The sequence below is a fragment of the Barbatula barbatula genome, assembly GCF_947034865.1.
Source record: "Barbatula barbatula genome assembly, chromosome: 15".
Classification (NCBI taxonomy): Eukaryota; Metazoa; Chordata; class Actinopteri; order Cypriniformes; family Nemacheilidae; genus Barbatula; species Barbatula barbatula.
Window position 1 is genome coordinate 5,123,014 of NC_136778.1, and position 18,571 is coordinate 5,141,584.

The following is an 18,571-nucleotide window of genomic DNA, read 5'->3' on the forward strand; positions in this document are numbered from 1 at the left end:
TGAATGCTAGTGTGCTACTACGACATCTTGAAGGTTATAAAAATAAGCATTGTGAATTTATTCATAACGTTGGCTACAATGGACTGACATTTCAAAGGTATTTTGATAATTTAGGGTTTAAATATATATCCATCTCATGCACGGATCAAAGGGTTAAGCAAACCAACAATGCTGCCGAAACATCCGACATTATTTTGTTTTAAATGTACATGAGTCTTACCTGCATTACTGTGCCTGGCAAAGGGGTTTAGTGTGGCTTTGGCTTTGGATGTCCAGTTTGCCGTGGTAGAGCCAAAAGAACTAGACGAAAGCGATTTTCCCAGATTATCAGAACTCACTTTCTTAGTGTTATTAGTGGCAGTCTTGCTCCAATCTGAAAATAGGTTAAATCACATATCTTAAGTACCACACACAGCCTACTTGATCTTTTTTGCATGGGATGCACAATTAAAGGATACAAATGAAAGAACATCTAAGGAATTTACTAAATATAAATCGAAATATACCATCCACGATCCACTGAGCTTTAAAGATATTGAAACACATTTTAATGTAATTTAACATACGCTCTATAAACTCTCATCTGGTTCAAGATGGAAATTGCTGGTTTAGGCAGGCTCTCCCAGACTGGCAAAGCTGGTGTTCAGATGGTTTTAGCTGGTCTATCAGCCTGACCAGGCAAGACCAGTTTCACCAACAACAAATAAACACTTTGACCAGCCAAACAGGTTTTATAACCAGTTATTATTATTTAAAATCCACAAATTACTTGCTTTTTGGATTTACATTATTGTATGGTATAAAACGATTTCAAGCAACGTGATAGTAATGAAATGAATTGAACTTTAGACATTATAAATGTTTACCTGAATTGTCAGCTAAACGGAATTTTCCACAGCATAAGTATCTTCTCCATTGTTTCTGTACATTTTCTTTCAAAGCACAGTGGAACACAAATATAAATAACCCTGTCGAAACGAAACAAAACGATTAATAACGCATGGATATATAAAATCCTTTATTAACATGAAACAATACCGTCATTTTATCTTTAAAACTTAAGCGACCTCTAGCGTTTGTCATATTTTACAGCTTGACTACAAAAAGCCGAAATAGCTCAGTTGGGAGAGCGTTAGACTGAAGATCTAAAGGTCCCTGGTTCGATCCCGGGTTTCGGCAAAGCTTTTAGACTTTTGTACATTATTTGGAGGAATTAAACTAGAACAAATTACGGCGAAACAATTACATGAATACTTAAGATTAATACTTATGATTGTACTAAGGTTTAATAATCGTGAGGCCTATACTTACCATTCATGCTGAACATCATGCTTAATATTAGGCCTACCATAAATTATAGACGTAAATTTGGACTAACATTTAAACAAGAAATATTACTATAAATTATTAGCATAAAACATTTTTTGAATAATATCTAATATAAATCTATAAAAATAGTATAGAGTTATATACCTATAGTTTTGCTAAAATAGATGGGCACATAATACATGAATTATACTAGATTTATTTTCCGCACAAAATAGTGAAAATGGTGTAACTAAGTCCACATAAAACAAACCAACCCTGTAGGGAGTTGAAAATGGAGAAGAGGTACATAAAGGCCAGGCTGACTGGACCCCAAGCGAAGAAGGCAAAGCCCCAGGTCATGCCAAGCAGGAAAGTCAGGCTGACCACGCTGCGCAGGTTACGCAAGATCTCCTCTCGGAGCGTCCGGTTGCTGCGCTTGCCATTACGCCCGCAGATCTGAATCATGACCACGATGAACATGGCAACGTTCAATAGGAAGATCATGGAAAAGTAGCCCACGCATGTCACGTAGAAAACCGCTTTGGTTCGAATCCAACAGCTGTTGAAACAGAGACCAGGAAAACCGACAGAATGAGACTTAGGAAGTAAAGCTTTAAACCTCATCAAAGATCTACTGCATTTTAAAAGACAACATTAAGTTACAATCCCGTTCAGTTGAGTTTCTCTTGGCAAACTTACAATTCAGATGAGCTCTGTCCGTTCTCTTCTTTTCCATAATACGCTTTTCCATAGGAATCTTTGCTGACAGCCAACACGATGCCAACAATCGCAGCAGGGACACCTGAAAAAGCAGTGTGTTTAAATACGTTTCAGAGAGAACTCTTAAACTACAGTGTTAAGAGATAGTGGCATAGCAAACTACAACTTAAGACCCTTTTAAAAACTGCAGTTTCAAAATGGACTTACCCCACCCAACAATGCAAAACTTGAGGATGTATCGCCGTATGTACGTGTTGAAAACCTTCACCAAGGCAATGTACATGTGGATGGACTCCAAGCCCATCCAGGTGAAGGATGTAAGAAGGAAGAAATGCAGAAAGACCGCCACTGTCACACATAGTCCCTCCATTTCGTATGATGCCAGCCAGCCGTCCAGGAGAAACACCATATTGAGGAAGAGCAGGGATGTGCTGAGATTCATCAAAATCTTGGAGGGATAGTCCCGCCTCAACTTCCTGTAGAGTTCAGATACATGTCAGTAAAAATAATGTGTTAGTGCATTTAAGCCACATGCAACAAATAAGAGTGGTCATATGCAAAATCGTCCAGAAGAATTAGAAAATCACAATTATGTTCACCTAGAGCATTTTTTCATTTACAAATATACTTCGAATGAACGCATTAATGAATGCAAGCTTAATTTTTTGTAGGGCACTCACTCAAAAGCAATGTATGTGAGCAGTGTTGCTGCTGAAAAGATAGCAGAGATGCCACAGCCGATGTAAGTGATGAAGGTAAGAACTTTGTTGTTTTTCGCATCAATCTGTGCTGCAGCTCCAGAGATGTCCTACAAGACAAGAGCGAGGTAAAGTTCACCCAAATGAACATGATAGTGAAATTCTGTACGGTCTAATTCATTCCAAAAGAAAAGCGCATCCTTAAGTGAACTCTTAAAATTAACAACATATTATAAATGTAAGAAGTCTCTTGTGCCATACTCAAGTGGTCCTATCTGTTTCAGGTGGTTAGCCATTGACATCGGCTTCAATGTGTAATACCGGCCAAGTACAAGAAACTACTCTGCCGGGTGATTCTGTTGCCAATCCCACAAATCTCACCATAAGAATGCCAAAGTGTGTGAGGTGGTTACACAAGCAGACGGTCATGTTGCTGTTGGACTCCAGGCTGACCTCACAGCCTTCACTGCTCCAGCCGCCAGAACCGTCTAATGGAAACAAATGTATGTTATACAATTGCTTTGAGCATATACCTCTGTATGCCCCATCTACTTTAAACGATAAATAAATAGGAACTTTAAATGCTTCAAAATAAGCAAATAAATCATTTATTTTATGCTTACTTTGGAGGCCGAAGTCCCAAAACACACAAAGAGGGTTTGGTTCTCTCTGCGGGATGGCAGACACATTAAGATGTGTTAGACACAAATTGGACACAATTGCTCAAGTTAGTCTAAATAAATAATTTTGGGAGGAAATTAGGGTCTGGAAATATTATTGGCGGGAACTTCAGAACAGCAAAATGTGGAGAAATTACTTGTACCAAGAAAACCATAGTTTTCACCAAAATCCCACAGTGACCACAATGTTTGTCATATAATAAAATTGATACAGTATTGCAATAATACTACAAACAGGCCAACGATAATGAAAATATAAAAAACATTATTTACATTTACGCATTTGACAGACGCTTTTATCCAAAGCGACTTACATTGCATTATCCTATACATTTATACATAGGTACGATCCCATGGGTAAGAGTTAAAAATTACCAATGGTAATTTTTTAATTATTTATTTTATTTCACAACTGTGGAAAACTACAGTAATGGTATTTATTTTTTACACACAAAACATCAATAGCGTCTGAGTACCTGGTACTCCAAATGGGTAATCTCTATCCTGACAGGGTCCTGCAGGTTTTTGATGGTTAAGTTGCCCACACTACTAGCCACCACATAGCTTTTTAGGGACAGGCCATTACTTTGTTGAACCTAGGAAGAGATTAACCCATTTTAAAATAAAAAATAAGATCAGGTTAACAGTGCCAAACTGCTGACATAACAAAAACATTTCTTAAAGAAATATAGAGGTATTGCTTTTTGTAGACGATTACGGACAAAGTACAGTATATGACTTTTGTTAGCTATTAGTAAATATTACAAACAGTATGTTTATGTTACAGTAAATACATTCAGGTCAGGAAAATATAATGACATTTACACAAGTTAATCATAACATTTATGTTTATTTTTTTGAATAAACAAGTTTATTCAGAGGAGTTAGTTTACTCAAGTTAAAACGCCCAGATATTCTTTACCGTACCATGAATGATCCAAAGTGCTATTGATAAAAATACCAGTAAGAAATGTCAATATTATATTTTATAGCCTTTTAAATAAAGCCTTTTAATATAAGGGACATCGTGGATACTTAGCGCTCACCTGAAAGAGCCCTGTCTTGCTGAAGAACATGAAATGTAATCTGGACGTTCTTTCAATTTCTGAGCTGCTCAGGTTCTGCAACAGTGTGGGAGGTAAAGTGACCACAGCCAAAGCATTCTGGGCCTCTGAGTCCAAATCAATCTTAGAGAGAGAATTAACAATCATAACATTATGACAAATTCACCAAGCTTAAAGATAAAACGTGTGAGTGTTTTTAAATCAATTTGAATTTTTGTTAGACACGGGGCACGACACTACATTATCAGCATTAGCCAATATGTTGAACAAAACACACATACAGGCAAGCGGGGGATTCAAAGAAACTTTTCAGTGACCGGAATTCCAGTTTTGTGGAAATAACCAGAGCTCGGCAGGTATATAGATTCTATGTTCTTGTGCTAAAACATGTTTTCTCAACTTGACAATTTGAAAAGTACAAGATCACGACTTTCCAGGAACACTTGGCTCTGAATCAATGGGTGCGACCCTTGTGCGTGCTCCACGCATGTCACCTCTCATTACACTGGCTTAATTGCTGAAGATTGCTTTAAACTCTCACTTCAGAATGACTGTTAAAAGGTTTGCTTGAGAAAGCTTAAAAGATCCCATGAAATTTTAATGAGTGGCTTTAAATCCATTTGTGTTAGCTTTAAGGCCTACAGTAGATGTTAGTCTACCTCTAAATGTTGACAAAATTCACTTTTAGAAGATAAACACAAGTATTTAGAAACACATATACATTGTACAATATAGCAGTCTTTCTCTTCTCGGAAAATGGCCTAAAATATTGATAGCTCAGCCTGCACTAAATAAACATTTGTCTAATTATACATATCTATAGAATGAATATATGGAAGAAGTTCATGATATTTACCTGAGGATCTGTTGTGTTAGAGGATATAAATGCACTGAACGTGCTCCCGTTGTAACTGCTGGGATTGAAGGCAGAAATCCCCACAGCCAGATATTTGGATTTAATGGTCAAAGAGGGTCCATCAAATTCAACCTTCTGCACCAGTTCATCCACTGCTTTGAGAGCGCTGAAACAAAACACAATAATATAATTTAATAAAAGGAAACACAAAATACATATTTAGGTCTTACATCACTAGATAGTAGGCACATACTTTTCTGAAGCGGCCAGCTGAGCGGTCTCTGAGCTGGTCATCACATTGGATATAATCTCAACTACGTTTCTGGCCAGTGTGGCGTTGATTTTGACCATGTTGACCAGGTCCTTCACTTTGGAGACAACCTGTGTCACCTCTTCCGTAGAGAGTTCATTGTTGGTAATATCGGCGAGCTGTACAGCCACGTCTATTGCATTCTCTATTTGTAAAATATAAAGATTGGGAAAAGGATAAACATGAAAGTTGAGAAAAAGGTAAACAAACTTTATGTTTTTCTGTGTGTTTGTGCTGTGCAGAGTATACTGTACCTTGTGTAACATTAATGTCCTTTATATACGTACAGTTTCCATGGTCCAGGGGCCCCCAAAATGATGTATAATTATCTGGACTGATCATGCTGCGGAGGAAAAAAATCTAAACGTTAAAAATATAAGGTCCAACACAGTTGACGGATACAAACAGTTTTTAAACATTCAGGGTATAGTGCTATAGAAAGACAAGAGCGGGGAGAAATAAAGAATGATGATGGTGGTAACTGAGAGGGATTTGATTCTTGTTTTCTCTTTGTGATTTAATAGTTTGTGCAGTAAAGCCTCTAAAGTCTATAACATTAACCCCTGAAAATACATCATTACCAGTGTTGGGTATAACTAGTTACTAAGTAATTAGTTACTGTAATTTAATTGATTTCCCCTTGAAAGTAAAGTAAGGGATTACTCACATTTTTTATGTAATTTAATATTAGTTACTTTGTGTAATATATGTGACCCTGGACAACAAAACCAGTCTTCAATTTAAGATTTTTACATAATCTGACAAACATAATCTACTGATGTATAGGTTGTAAGGATATGACTATAAATGGCGGAGATGCAACCGTTTAAAACTCTGGAATCTGAGAGTGCGAAAATATCGAAATATTGAGAAAATTGCCTTTGAAGTTGTTAACCTTAGGCACTGTAGCAGGCCATCCACTGACAAAAATAATTTTTTTTATATATGTCTAGGGTAGGAAATTTACTAACTATCTTCATGGCACATGATCTTTACTTAATAGCCTAATGATTTTTGGCATAAAAGAAAAATCTATAATTTTGACCCATACAATGTATTTTAGGCTTTTTTTTAATGCTCACGTGCTAGTTAAGTTTTGTGATCCAGGGTCACATATGTGTGTGCAATATTGAGATTGACATCAAAATTATAAATTTAAAATCCATGCTTTAAAGTACAATTCTCACATTTGTAGTACTCTGGTCAGTTAATAATAGTACTTTATGCAGTTTTTTATTAAAAGGGCCGTTTCACGTCTATCCTTGATTTACTTAACTTATCAAGGTTGATATAGGATATAGTAAGTAACTACTTTTTGGAGAGAGTCATTTGTACAGTAATCTTATTACACTATTGAAAATGTAATTAGTAACTAGTAATTCATTACTTTTTCAGAGTAACTTACCCAACACTGATCATTACTGACTGTAAATGTGTCAAGAAGTCATTCATTCCTTTTTACATCAAGGCCAAGGCATTATTCAATGTCTACTCACCAAGTCCTGGAGGCATTCTGCTCTTTGTAAGGGAAACAGGGCACATACTGGGTGACTGTGGGTCGGGTCTCCGGCCATCTGTAGTGGAATGGAACCTCCTCTGACTGGCAGTTTTCTGAAGGAAAAAAAACTATTAAATAAAATTACCTCTTTGAAAAGGTTTCACATCTTCTAAACATATACGTCCACCGTGCTTCCCTTATGATCTTATTTTTCCTTTGACAGAAGCTTACATCCTAGGTGTTTGACAGAAGCTTATTATAAGCATTTTGAATTGAACTTGAAATCAATCCTACAATTATTGATCTGTGCAACATGTCATACCCATTAAGCTCACAGTCACGCCGTTCAATATCAAGCCGTTCCCAATGTCAGCGGCACTTAGCATTTTGTTTTCAATTTCTCCCACTGCCAGATCTGCATTTGTGGTATTCGTGTACACCAGCAGGGCCATGCAGGTATATCTGATATCGGAATACAGCATAAAAATCAAGAGCTCTTTTTAGAATTAGAATACAACATAGATCCGAATATGTACTATTAGAAAAACTGAACAAAACAAACATAGATATAAAACAACTAAATGTTTTACCGTAAAGTTGCAGATCTTGAAACAGGAGTAAGTCTAAAAAGCATCAGCACAAAACAGTTTACAAATTAAAAGCGAGAAACGTTCATTTACACTTTTAGGTCAAAAAAGAAACCCTACCTAACATTTTTAATGTTAACTTTGTAGATCCAGTTCTGAAACGTTTGGTTGAGCTGTAAACATAACACAACACAAAATGCATGTTGAGAAAGAAAGATATACAGTATACAGGTATACAGGGAGAGATATGTCTAAATACAGACGCAGAAATAAAACACATTAAGAGACCATTCCATTCCAACCAAGACTATTTTCGGTTTTTCTGAATGTACTGTATTTGTTTATGTAAAATTATAATTTTTGGTTTATTCTATGAGCTACTAACAATAATTCTCCCAAATTTCAAACAAAAATATTGTTTCTATATGCATTTCTTTGCAAAAAATGTAAACGGGAGAAACAGGTCAAAATAACAGAAAAGCTGATGAAATGGAAATTTGGAAGGTTCTGTTAATTTTGTCCGTGGCTGTATATGTAGGTATGGATGTAAAAGTAGAAAACATGGTATCCGTGAAATTTACCATCCTTTTATATGTAATCATAACATCCCCTTTAATACACAATAACAAAGTAAATAAAAGAAGCAAAAACATACCCACTGAGCTATCATGGTTTCAACACCACTCCCTGGGGTGTTTGTCTCCACAGCATTTACCCCAAGGGATATCCTGTAGAAAATACCCTCTGGGAATTGCAAGGAGAGCAAAGTTTTAGATTTATCAATAAAAATACAATTTACTTAATAATACACAAGTCCTACATTTCTGTGTTGCATAGCAGCAGATCAATTAATGTTTTGTAACAGGCGATTTTGAAACAAATGCGTTTTTATGGTTATTTAATAATATCTTTTCACAGTAGTGCAAAATAAACCACAGTATAAAGGATTTGAATAGAATCCGAGGCCTGATTTTCAAGCACATACGGATCTACTGCTATGCTCCACTGCTATCACAAGATGGCTCTCATGTATCTTAGATTGTTAGTGCTTCTCTACTGTATGTGATGCATCACTACAACATGCCAACAGTTTCTTAGGAGACAAAGGCAAAAATAGCTATTTCCACAAATTACAAATCAGTCATTTGGAAAAACAGAATGAAACAATAGATTTGCATAAAGAAAAAAAGATCTTATAGTATATAAATAAAGCAGTCTCCTAAGAAAGTAAAACATGATAAACAACAGGAAAATTTTAATTCTGTGCTCAATTTGAGCGAGCGAGCAACAGCCAGCACATAAAGATCTGGCTATGGTTAATGTTTTACTAACTACAGGGAATCATATAGAATCATAGTCTAGAATTTGTACACCGAAAAGACAGACAGATTTTCACCTGATTTTGCAACTACAATTCTACAAATCACTTGTTTAGAAAAACAGCATTCAGACTCTCTCTCTAACTTCTAGATTGCGATTGGAAAACATACTGTTCCCGGATGAAAGTCCACACAGACATGTAAAAGGAAAGGGAGCTTTACATGGACATGAAGCCAGTTCATGGGATTCTGTGATAGTCCCATGGGTGGCACCAGAACCTGTGCCAGCTCCTTTGGTTGGGGCAACTGTGCCATTTGTAGGGACAAAAGAGTGGTCGTCAATAGCTGAAGACGGATGCGTCTTGCTATCTGCGGTGGCGGACTGAACAACGAGCACATTGTGGCCGTTGCTGGAGGGGTTTGCTGGTTCATTCTTGTACCAAAATGGCTGCTTTGTTGTTGGAGAGTGGACATGTTTAGTGTCCAGCAGGTTTTCACTGCGGTTGCTGTTCGAGATGGCAGCGTCCATTGATTTGGTGGGGTGGATGACTGGAACGAATATCTGAGCACTCATTTCAAGCTCTGATGGCTTTGGCCGGCTGCTTGCAAATGTGGGGAATTGCTGAAATGCAGGAGTGTGTTGGTTGTGAGATTGCAAACTCCACAATACAGAAGCGTGAGCGTCACCGACAGTCAAAGTCTCTGTAGCTTGAGAATGAATTGTCACTGCTCTTTGTGTAATTAACTGTTCATCGTGTGAAATACTACTTGACAGGTTCACAACCTGCTCTAAGTTTGTAAAGTTAGTATGTGAACCAATGGGGTCATGCATTACATACTTTATAAAAGAGCTGGATGGGACTTCTGAACTAGATAGAAAAGCATCTGTGTTGCTTGGCCTGCTTGTTTGACTATGTACATCTGAAGGAACAAACCTATCATGATGAAATTCTTCATAAGACATAGAGGGAATGATATGTTCAATAAAATCAGAAATGTACATTGTCTCTGACTGATACCTGAATTGGCTTTCATAAGCCGAGGCCTCCTTTTGTCTACTCGGGACAATAAACGTTTCGCTCAGCGCATTTAAAAAAATGGTGTTGGATGGAAATATTTCTGGTGCAACTTGGGAATCCGTTGTCCGGATTTCGTTCTCTCTTGCACTCCTCCACACTTTGTAGTTCCCCGACGATGCCAGCGAGACGCGTTCTGACCCAGAGTAAAAAACGTCATGCAAGGGTGTGCCGAATGTGGCCGACGCATCAATCTTCTCCACTTTCATTTGAAAGGCTGAATTAAGGGGTGAAGACTGAGAGCCTCTCCATTCATCTATCAGGGCCACCACAGAACTGTACGATAATTCAAAGTTCCCGCTGACAGAATTATGAGGCATGTGTGACAAGTAACTCAGTTCCACCTCTGAAGGATTAACATCCCCTCGGCCATTTGAGCTTCTGAAAAAAGTCTCCGGCAATCTGTTTACATGCGATGGCTCCAGCGCCAAAACTAAATCTAATTTGGACTGGCTACCCACTATTGACGTAGAAATGGCACTCTCGATGCCTGGATATGAGGTGGGAGTTGGAAAAATACTGGAGTCAACAGCAGAGAGGATAAGTGGATTCTTTAATGAGGGTAAAACCAGGTCAGTGATGTTGTTCGAATCAAATATATGGAGACTTTGGATTGAGCCTGTTGTCAGAGATGGGAAAATATCGGAGTGCTGCAAAGGAGACAATAGACTCGGTCTGATGGCCTTTGTCATTAAGAAGTCACTTTGAACACCTGCAGTAGACATCAGGCGACTGTGTGAACTCCGAGTGGCAGAGATGCGGACTGAATCAATAAGCAGTCCGGTCGTAGCTTCAGTACTCCGAGCAGAAGAGAGAGAGGAGATAAACGTCTCGGCTGAGAGGGGATAGCTGCCTTGTGGAGCAAGACGGCTTAATGCCAAAGACTCCATGGGTAAAATAGTTTGATCTGGAAGATAGTGGAGAAAACTCTGTCGAGAGTTTGATGAAGAAATGACAGGGGTAAACTCAGGTTCTATCAAGCTCGTCCCGACATAACCCCCTGCTAAAGTTTCCACCGCTGTAGACTCGATCAGATGCAGCTTTGTCTCTTTCTGACTGTGTTGCGCAACTATAAAGGTGTCCCTGGTGGCAGCTACCTCTGAGAGGCTCCAGGGCACAGTGCTTGTTAGCTTCATATCCACAGGGTGTGTGGGCGACCGTTCTGGCCCTGAGAGGGAAGTCCGTGCCACCGTTTGGGCCGAGAGACTCTTTAGGTCACGTTGGTTCATTTGCACACCTGTCTCTCCCAGATTCATGGCGACAGAGGGGATAAGTGTCCAGCTGCTGTCTGTTTCAAGCTGCTCTGAGACTTGGGCCAACTCTGACATAACCCAGGGTAAACCAAGGTCTGGTAGGCTGTGTAAATTTTCCTGTTTGCTAATATCCTCTCCTACAGGTTCAGAAAGCGTAGTGTTGAAAGTAGACACACTTTCTAGATCCAAAAAAGACATGTTAAGAGGAATGGTAGTTTTCAGGCTTTCATCCATAGAGTAGGTGGAATCAAAATCAAACAGGCTGAAGTCATCATCGTCGTCCAAGTCAGTATCATAAAAAAACCCAGAGGGGTAATCAAGGATCTCAGAGCTGTTCTTGTCCCCATCGCTCTGAACCGGTTGGGGTGCGAGAGGTTTATTCTTACGATTACTGAGTGGATTCACCTGGAAATACTCAAAATCTTCGCTCTGATTGTAAGCGTCTTGTTGCCAGGGACGAGTCACCTGGGAATAGACGGATGTCATATCCGTTGAGTCTGTTTTCTTGGTAACAGATGTCACTGTGAATGTTTTGAGCCAGTGGGATTCATTCGTCATGCTTATCATCGGTCGGGCAGGAGGTTTAGTTAGATGGATGACGGGACGTTTGTGTGGTCGAGTGATGGCAGCCACCACTTTCTTTCTCACGGGCCAGATGAGGGGTGTGGAGATGAAGCCGAGTGATGTTTTGGGGTTTCGTGGGGCAGGAATAACCGGAGGCCTAGCAAGGGGAGAGCTAGAGGACGGTGTCTCCGAACCAGGAGTAAGCCGCAGCAATGACCACAAATATGCAGCCCTCTCTTTCTCTGCTCCAGCGCAATTATTTCGCAAAGGGAGCGAGGATTCAGTAAAATTCACAGAGACAAATTATACAACACAAAGCAATTAACATAAATATATATATATATAAATATATAATAAAATGAATATTTAAATATTTGTGTTTTACAGAACCAAGCAAGCAATATGAGAGTAACAAAAGTAAATCAAGACAAAATATTATTTGAGAACAACTCACTGGTTAAATCTGTACTGTACTATGAAAATATTTAGTTACCACAGTCCAGAGAAGAAGGCCATAAAGTAAAGGTAAATTAAAGCAATACAGGTGAGGGAAAGGGCTAAAAGACACATTATTAAATAATGATATCTGACATATTTATGGGAATAGACAGTCAATAAAAGGATCTAGAGATTCGAGAAAAAACAGATGGCTGTGCAAACGTATCAGCGAAGTTGAAATGAACAGCAAGAGAACAGCAGAGAATCATAATAGCAAGTCAAGTTTGAGGACTGTTGGGCCTGAAAAGTTTTCAAGAGTTTGACAGACAGACAGGAAGAAGTTAGGGACAAAAAAACCACAAACACAATGTTGCTTAACTAAACAGCAGGCTTCTGATATAATAGTTTAAGAAAGACAAATGAATTCACGAGACAATACATTACCTTTCAGGTAAGCATTGAAGAGGTAATAATCAAATTACATTCAAATACAAAATGACAAAATAATATTAGATTCAAAGATAAAATGTTTGGTAGATGGACTGATCTGGTCTTTGACACCCATAGTTTAAAAGAAATAAACCATACATTTTTCCCCAAATCAGACAAGACTTTAGACTCCCATTCTGCCCATTCAAAAGGAGGTTTAGCTGTGTCATCCCCTGATAAGCATAAGCAAGCCACGTATGACATGAAAAGTACATTAGGCTTACCATCGGTTTTGCTGATGGACAGATGTTGGTTAGTAGCAGCAGCTGCAGATGAAGGAATGGATTAAATGATTGATGGCATGGGAAAGGTTTAGGTAAATGAACACAAACAGAATAAAGCTATGCGTAAGTACACAAGACGACACAAGATATTGACATGCATTTTGCTGGGTTTTTTTTTTGGTCTGTGTTGTTTTTTATTGTTCTATTGGGCACTTCAAGGAATCTGCAAAAATCTGTGCTACTATTTGGCCAATTTCAATGTACATTTTACAGGGAAGAGAACAGGACATTATTTTTAAATGCTACAAGCTGTGTAACATTTGCAGGTATTCACTGTTAGCTTCGATAATAAGTGTACGATCTGTTAACGGAAACTGAAAACAATACACAACTGTTTTGGAATGGTGATACGCAGTCCTAGCAGTATTTACCATCCTTATTTCTAAGAGTGTGTCACTGTGTTACACTGATAACTAAATATCAAACTAATCTAAATTTATTTTTTCAAAGAAATAGCTCATAAAGCTACTAATATATCTAAAAATATGATGCGCATGAACAAGTCTGTAAGATTCTACTTGATAAAACAACTGATACAATGTTTAAAATGTACATGAACATAGAGAAAATCTTCCTGAAACAAGTTGGTTAAAAGCTATTGCAAAAATGTGACAACTTACGTAAGTTTTGAGAAAAGCTCTATAAATGTTTTTTTTTTAAAGTTTTAACTTGTTTCAATATTTTGTTATCTAACAAAATTGTATACACTTTGGTCAATTGGATTGCGGGTTAGATTAGGTTAAAGGAACAGTTCACCTACAAATAAAAATTCTGTCTTTGTTCTCTGAACACAGAGAAAGATATTTGAAAGAATGCTTCGAACCAAACAGTTCATGGCCAACATTGACTACCATAGTCATGCTTCATAAATGTCTTTGTTCTGTTGAACACAAAAGAGGATATTTTGAAGAATGTAGGAAACAAACAGTTCTGAGGCGCTTTTGACTACCATTGTCATTTTTCATATGGTAAGTATAATTCCAAATATCTTTCTCTGTGTTCATCAGAAAAAACAAATGTATACAGATTCGGAACTACTCAAGGGTGAGTAAATGACAGAATTTTCATTTTTGGGTGAAATGTCCCTTTTAGAGTGTTGTGCTTTGATGTCACACAGACATGAATAGTATAGCAATAAAAACATGACATAACTACAAAAGATATTAATCAAATTTTAAAAATTAAATGTGCTATTAGGTAACAGGTAGACTATTAGCTTTCCAATAGTAGTGGTTGTTGTGTTAGCACTAGCAATCGTGAACTGAGCTAGTGTTGGTAAACAAAGGTAGAGCCGTGCGGTGATATTAGTAAGGTCATTTATCATACCTCATTAGACAATATAAAAGAAGAGGCAATCTAGATATCTGCTTACCAGAGTGTGTGGTTAGCGGTATGCTAGAAGTTATTGTGTGTGAAAGAGTTGTAGTGTGAGCTGATGAAGAGAATAGAGAAATAATAACATGCATCGACTTCAGAGCCAGTATCTTAAATGTGAAAAAGCAAACACCCACAGTGTACAGTGTCACTACAACATCTTATGATTCAAATTCCTGATGTAGCGCTTGCAATGAATGCTGCAATTTGACAGCAATGAAAGAACATTTGAATCTATGGACATTACCGACAAAGACCTGTGCTTAAATGATTAAACCATTCTCACCCACAAATGCACTTTCTCTACTTCATTATGCATATAAAAAAATCGTTATATAACAATTATGTTTGCCATTTTGGAACACATCAACTGGCATTAATAAAAAGATAACTGCTTTATATTTTTGGATACAAGTATTACTCTTGCTGCTAATCAGGGTGTTCTCCAAACGTGTTAGAAAAAAAAGTTAAAACCACCTGTTCTGTTTTATGCATATGTCTTTAGCCCCATTAAACAAAAGGAACATTGGCATTCAATGATGAGAAGGCAGAGGCGAATGCTTACCGTGGGCTGTTGCATTAGTAGAAATCGTGTTAGTGGTGGCAATGGATGCGTTGGTAACAGTTAATGTTGCTGGTGGCGGGGATGGAAGAAGGGCACACTGGCATTAAATGGAGGTTAGAGTGAAACCAAAAACGCAGAACAATCATTGGAGCAAATGGTTTGTGTGCGTCACAAGCCTGGCATGAGCTGATTGTTAAAGACAGAATGACAAAACCAATGGCATTTATGAAAAATAATAGCCACAATTCGGACAAACATGAATGTTTTCCCCAAAAATATGCTGTAGTGATGATGCTATGAAAATGGAAACATAAGAGATTTTCTTTATTTGCCTGTGCATCGCCTCCTACTAAAAACATCTTAAAGGGACAGTTCACCTAAAAAGTACTCACTCTCTAGTTCCTTTGTTTGGTTGAACACAGAGAAAGATATTTGGTAAAGATTTGAAAGAATTTTTATAACCAAACAGTTCTTGTGCCCGTGGACTACCATTATAGGAAAAATGATAATGGTAGTCAAAAGGGCACCAGAACTGTTTGCGTTCCTACATTCTTTAAAAATCTTCTTTTGTTTTCAACAGATCAAAGAAATTAATAAAGTAATTTTTCCTAATATGGTAGTCAATAGGTTCCAAGCACTGTTTGGTTATAAGCATTCTTCCAAATCTTTAACAAATATCAGAACAAAGACATTTATCCTGATTTGGACTTGAAGTTAAATGATGACATAATTTCTATTTTTAGGTGATCTATTCATTTAAATCTATGTTTACTGTAGCCTTAAAAATACAGCCTTAAAAAGCAATTTTGCCCATTGAGACCATTGAGATGCCTAGTTTTGGTCCTAAGCTCCTCTAAGATTCTTTTTCTTGTCTTTTTCCCCAAAGGAAAAGAAGAAAAACAGTTAAAATAGGACTTTGACCTTTAAGGTTTCCAGCTGATGATGTACTGTTATGGATGCACACGGACAAGCTGTTCAGTTGGGGAATTATAGCACAAAGCGAAAGAAACAAAAACTTGCTAATAGAGTTATGCATTGTGTACCCTGTAAAAATATATAGGGGAATATAAGGAAATTTCTCCTTACCTGGGCAGCCAAGACCAGGGGAAGCACAACTTGGGGATTGTGGGGGAAGAGTTGGTATGGCTGTACCTTTGAAAGATTGTAACACAACAATTTAAAATTATTTAACAATCATAAATGTTGACAATAATAAACAAAACAATTTAACAAAGAAATAACGTGAGATTTCCATACCCAAAATAGCTAAATGTCTACATAATACAAATATATGTAATATAGCAGAATTGTTAAAGGTTGAGAGAGACAAACACATAATGTGCAGTAAACAGAAAACCTGAAAATGAAGCGAAATGATTATACAGTATACAGATTGTGGGAATGATTCTGAGCTCTCTCTTTCTCTCAACCATGCATACGAAATTTACAAGTCCAACACAGAAAAATAATTCGATTTTAAAAGTGTACGTTTTTCCCATCACTCCTCTGGGTAAGAAAAATAGAACGTGACCTCAAAACGTCCACGCTGAAACTCAAACACCAACCACTCAAACCTGGAATTTAATAATTTGCCACAGTTGAGTGACTAAAAGGTTCTGCCAGTCTGTTTGAATCCAGGCCCAGGAATGCCACCTTTTGTCAACACAAATGCATTAGGGATGTCTTCAACACTAAATCACATTGCATTCCGCTTTTCAAATCCCACCAATTCATCTGCTAGTGTCTTACAAAAAGCTCAAGCTGAATGCATCCACACCTAATGTTGACATAAATTGAAGCTAAACCCAAGTAAAAGAACATGCGCTTGCTTTTAGTCATGAAAATGCATCGGTAATTTGTTCAATTCAAGAGCGTTTTTGTAGGACTGACCAAAATGAGTGAAACCCATGTGCACAAAGTAAACTGTGTAACGTTTGGTAACTTCACAGCTTTTGATGTCTTTAAAATCCTCTTGCAAAAGAAAAATGCTACTGGTTGCAACTATTTTTTTGTCTTTTCTGAATCTTTGGACGAACATCTTCAATACAGAATAGAACACAACTGTCTACTCCCTGTAAAATAGCAGCAATTGCAATAACATGAGGCTGAGTAAATAATTCAAGATTGAAAAGTTTTGGGTGAACTATTCTTCTAAACTTCGAAGCCCTTTAAAATAATTTGACTAAAGTCCAGTTAATCCCTAGATGTCAAACTAATCCATATCGAAGCAGGGTGACTTTAAACACTCTTAAATACATGAATAAAGATGTCACACTGAGGCAGCTGCCAGCTGTCTAGCATTATAGCACGGAAGCTCTGATCATCTCAAAGTTCTGCATTAAAAGGCAGGGCGAGGATAAAACCCAGAATGCTCCTCCGCTGAGGTGTGATCGCCGTCTCCCGCTGGTCTTGTCAAAAGGATGAGAGGGAACCACTTGAGTAGCCAATGGAAACAAAGGGGAGGCTAGCATTGTAGAAGCATGCTTATTAGTGACAGCATTAGTTTTGCTCCAGGCTCAACTTCACGGGCCTCTTGACTTCATGCCAACATTACAAGCACAGCTGGTTGTAACTGAGCAAAGGAAATAGTTATGTGTCATTGGTTCCAGCGTCTAACTGTCTGCTGTGGGCTTCAGGGGGTCTTACTTTGCTCTTGTGAAGGTCAAAAAATGCTAGCTAAAAGCAAATGTGTACAGTTTAGCATGATACCGCAAAAACCCTAAATGAATTAATATTGCAGGGTAAGAAAATAACACAACATAAAGCTTGTTTAAAAAGTATAGGCATATTAACACATTTATAAAAAAACATACAATTATGTGCAACAAACATCTGTAGGTAAAGCAAAAACATTGATTAACATTATGCATTGCAAGCCACAACTCGCATATTAAGCATGTTAGCAGTTAGCAACTCACCACTAGATGAAACAGCTGATGTTAAATGTATGCAGTTTGGGTAACAGACTGCAAAAGAAGACGAGAAATTAGTTGCATAACATTAAGTAAAAGCAATGAACGAAAACCAGGCGAGGGGGGTTCCACACTATCTGGTTAGAAAAATCAAAACATCAAATAGACAATTTACATTTTCTTCCTGCATTTGGCAGGCATAAAACTACGTACATCCAGTACGAGATGTGCTTTGATATAAGTTCGTGTTTCCTGGGAGGATTGAACACTGCATGCTTACCAACCAGGAAACCTGAAAAGCTTTGAAAACAGTATAAAAAGACAATGTGAGCCTTTATTTATTTGCATAAATCATATGACATAATCTAAATAAAAACAGAATAAATCATATCCCTATGCTTTTAACATTCTCCTGACAAGGAAATACCGGCCAAATGTTAATGTAAGATGCCTAGCTTTATCTGTCTTGCAACGTGTCTACACCAGACGCGACATGACAACCTGCTTGTTCTTAATGGGTTTGTTGCGCCGCATGCAGTGTGGACAAAATGTAAAATTATTATGGACTCTAATGTG

At 37.7% G+C, this 18,571-nt stretch overlaps 1 protein-coding gene across 1 annotated transcript in view; it reads right to left on the minus strand.

The window, feature by feature from the left end:
- adgrg6 (adhesion G protein-coupled receptor G6) overlaps positions 1-18,571 on the minus strand; it is a 36,028-nt gene that overhangs the window by 2,953 nt on the left and 14,504 nt on the right. Inside the window, exons 5-23 of the mRNA XM_079474068.1 lie at positions 16,170-16,235; positions 8,377-8,465; positions 7,842-7,894; positions 7,725-7,757; positions 7,457-7,596; positions 7,133-7,247; positions 5,891-5,979; positions 5,580-5,781; positions 5,327-5,492; positions 4,453-4,593; positions 3,883-4,002; positions 3,350-3,395; positions 3,108-3,214; positions 2,709-2,836; positions 2,236-2,504; positions 2,008-2,110; positions 1,584-1,867; positions 867-968; positions 221-373 (exon numbers count right to left, since the gene is read on the minus strand). Of these exons, the coding sequence (XP_079330194.1) occupies positions 221-373; positions 867-968; positions 1,584-1,867; positions 2,008-2,110; positions 2,236-2,504; positions 2,709-2,836; positions 3,108-3,214; positions 3,350-3,395; positions 3,883-4,002; positions 4,453-4,593; positions 5,327-5,492; positions 5,580-5,781; positions 5,891-5,979; positions 7,133-7,247; positions 7,457-7,596; positions 7,725-7,757; positions 7,842-7,894; positions 8,377-8,465; positions 16,170-16,235 (2,406 nt within the window). The remainder of the gene's footprint in view (positions 1-220; positions 374-866; positions 969-1,583; positions 1,868-2,007; positions 2,111-2,235; positions 2,505-2,708; positions 2,837-3,107; positions 3,215-3,349; positions 3,396-3,882; positions 4,003-4,452; positions 4,594-5,326; positions 5,493-5,579; positions 5,782-5,890; positions 5,980-7,132; positions 7,248-7,456; positions 7,597-7,724; positions 7,758-7,841; positions 7,895-8,376; positions 8,466-16,169; positions 16,236-18,571) is intronic.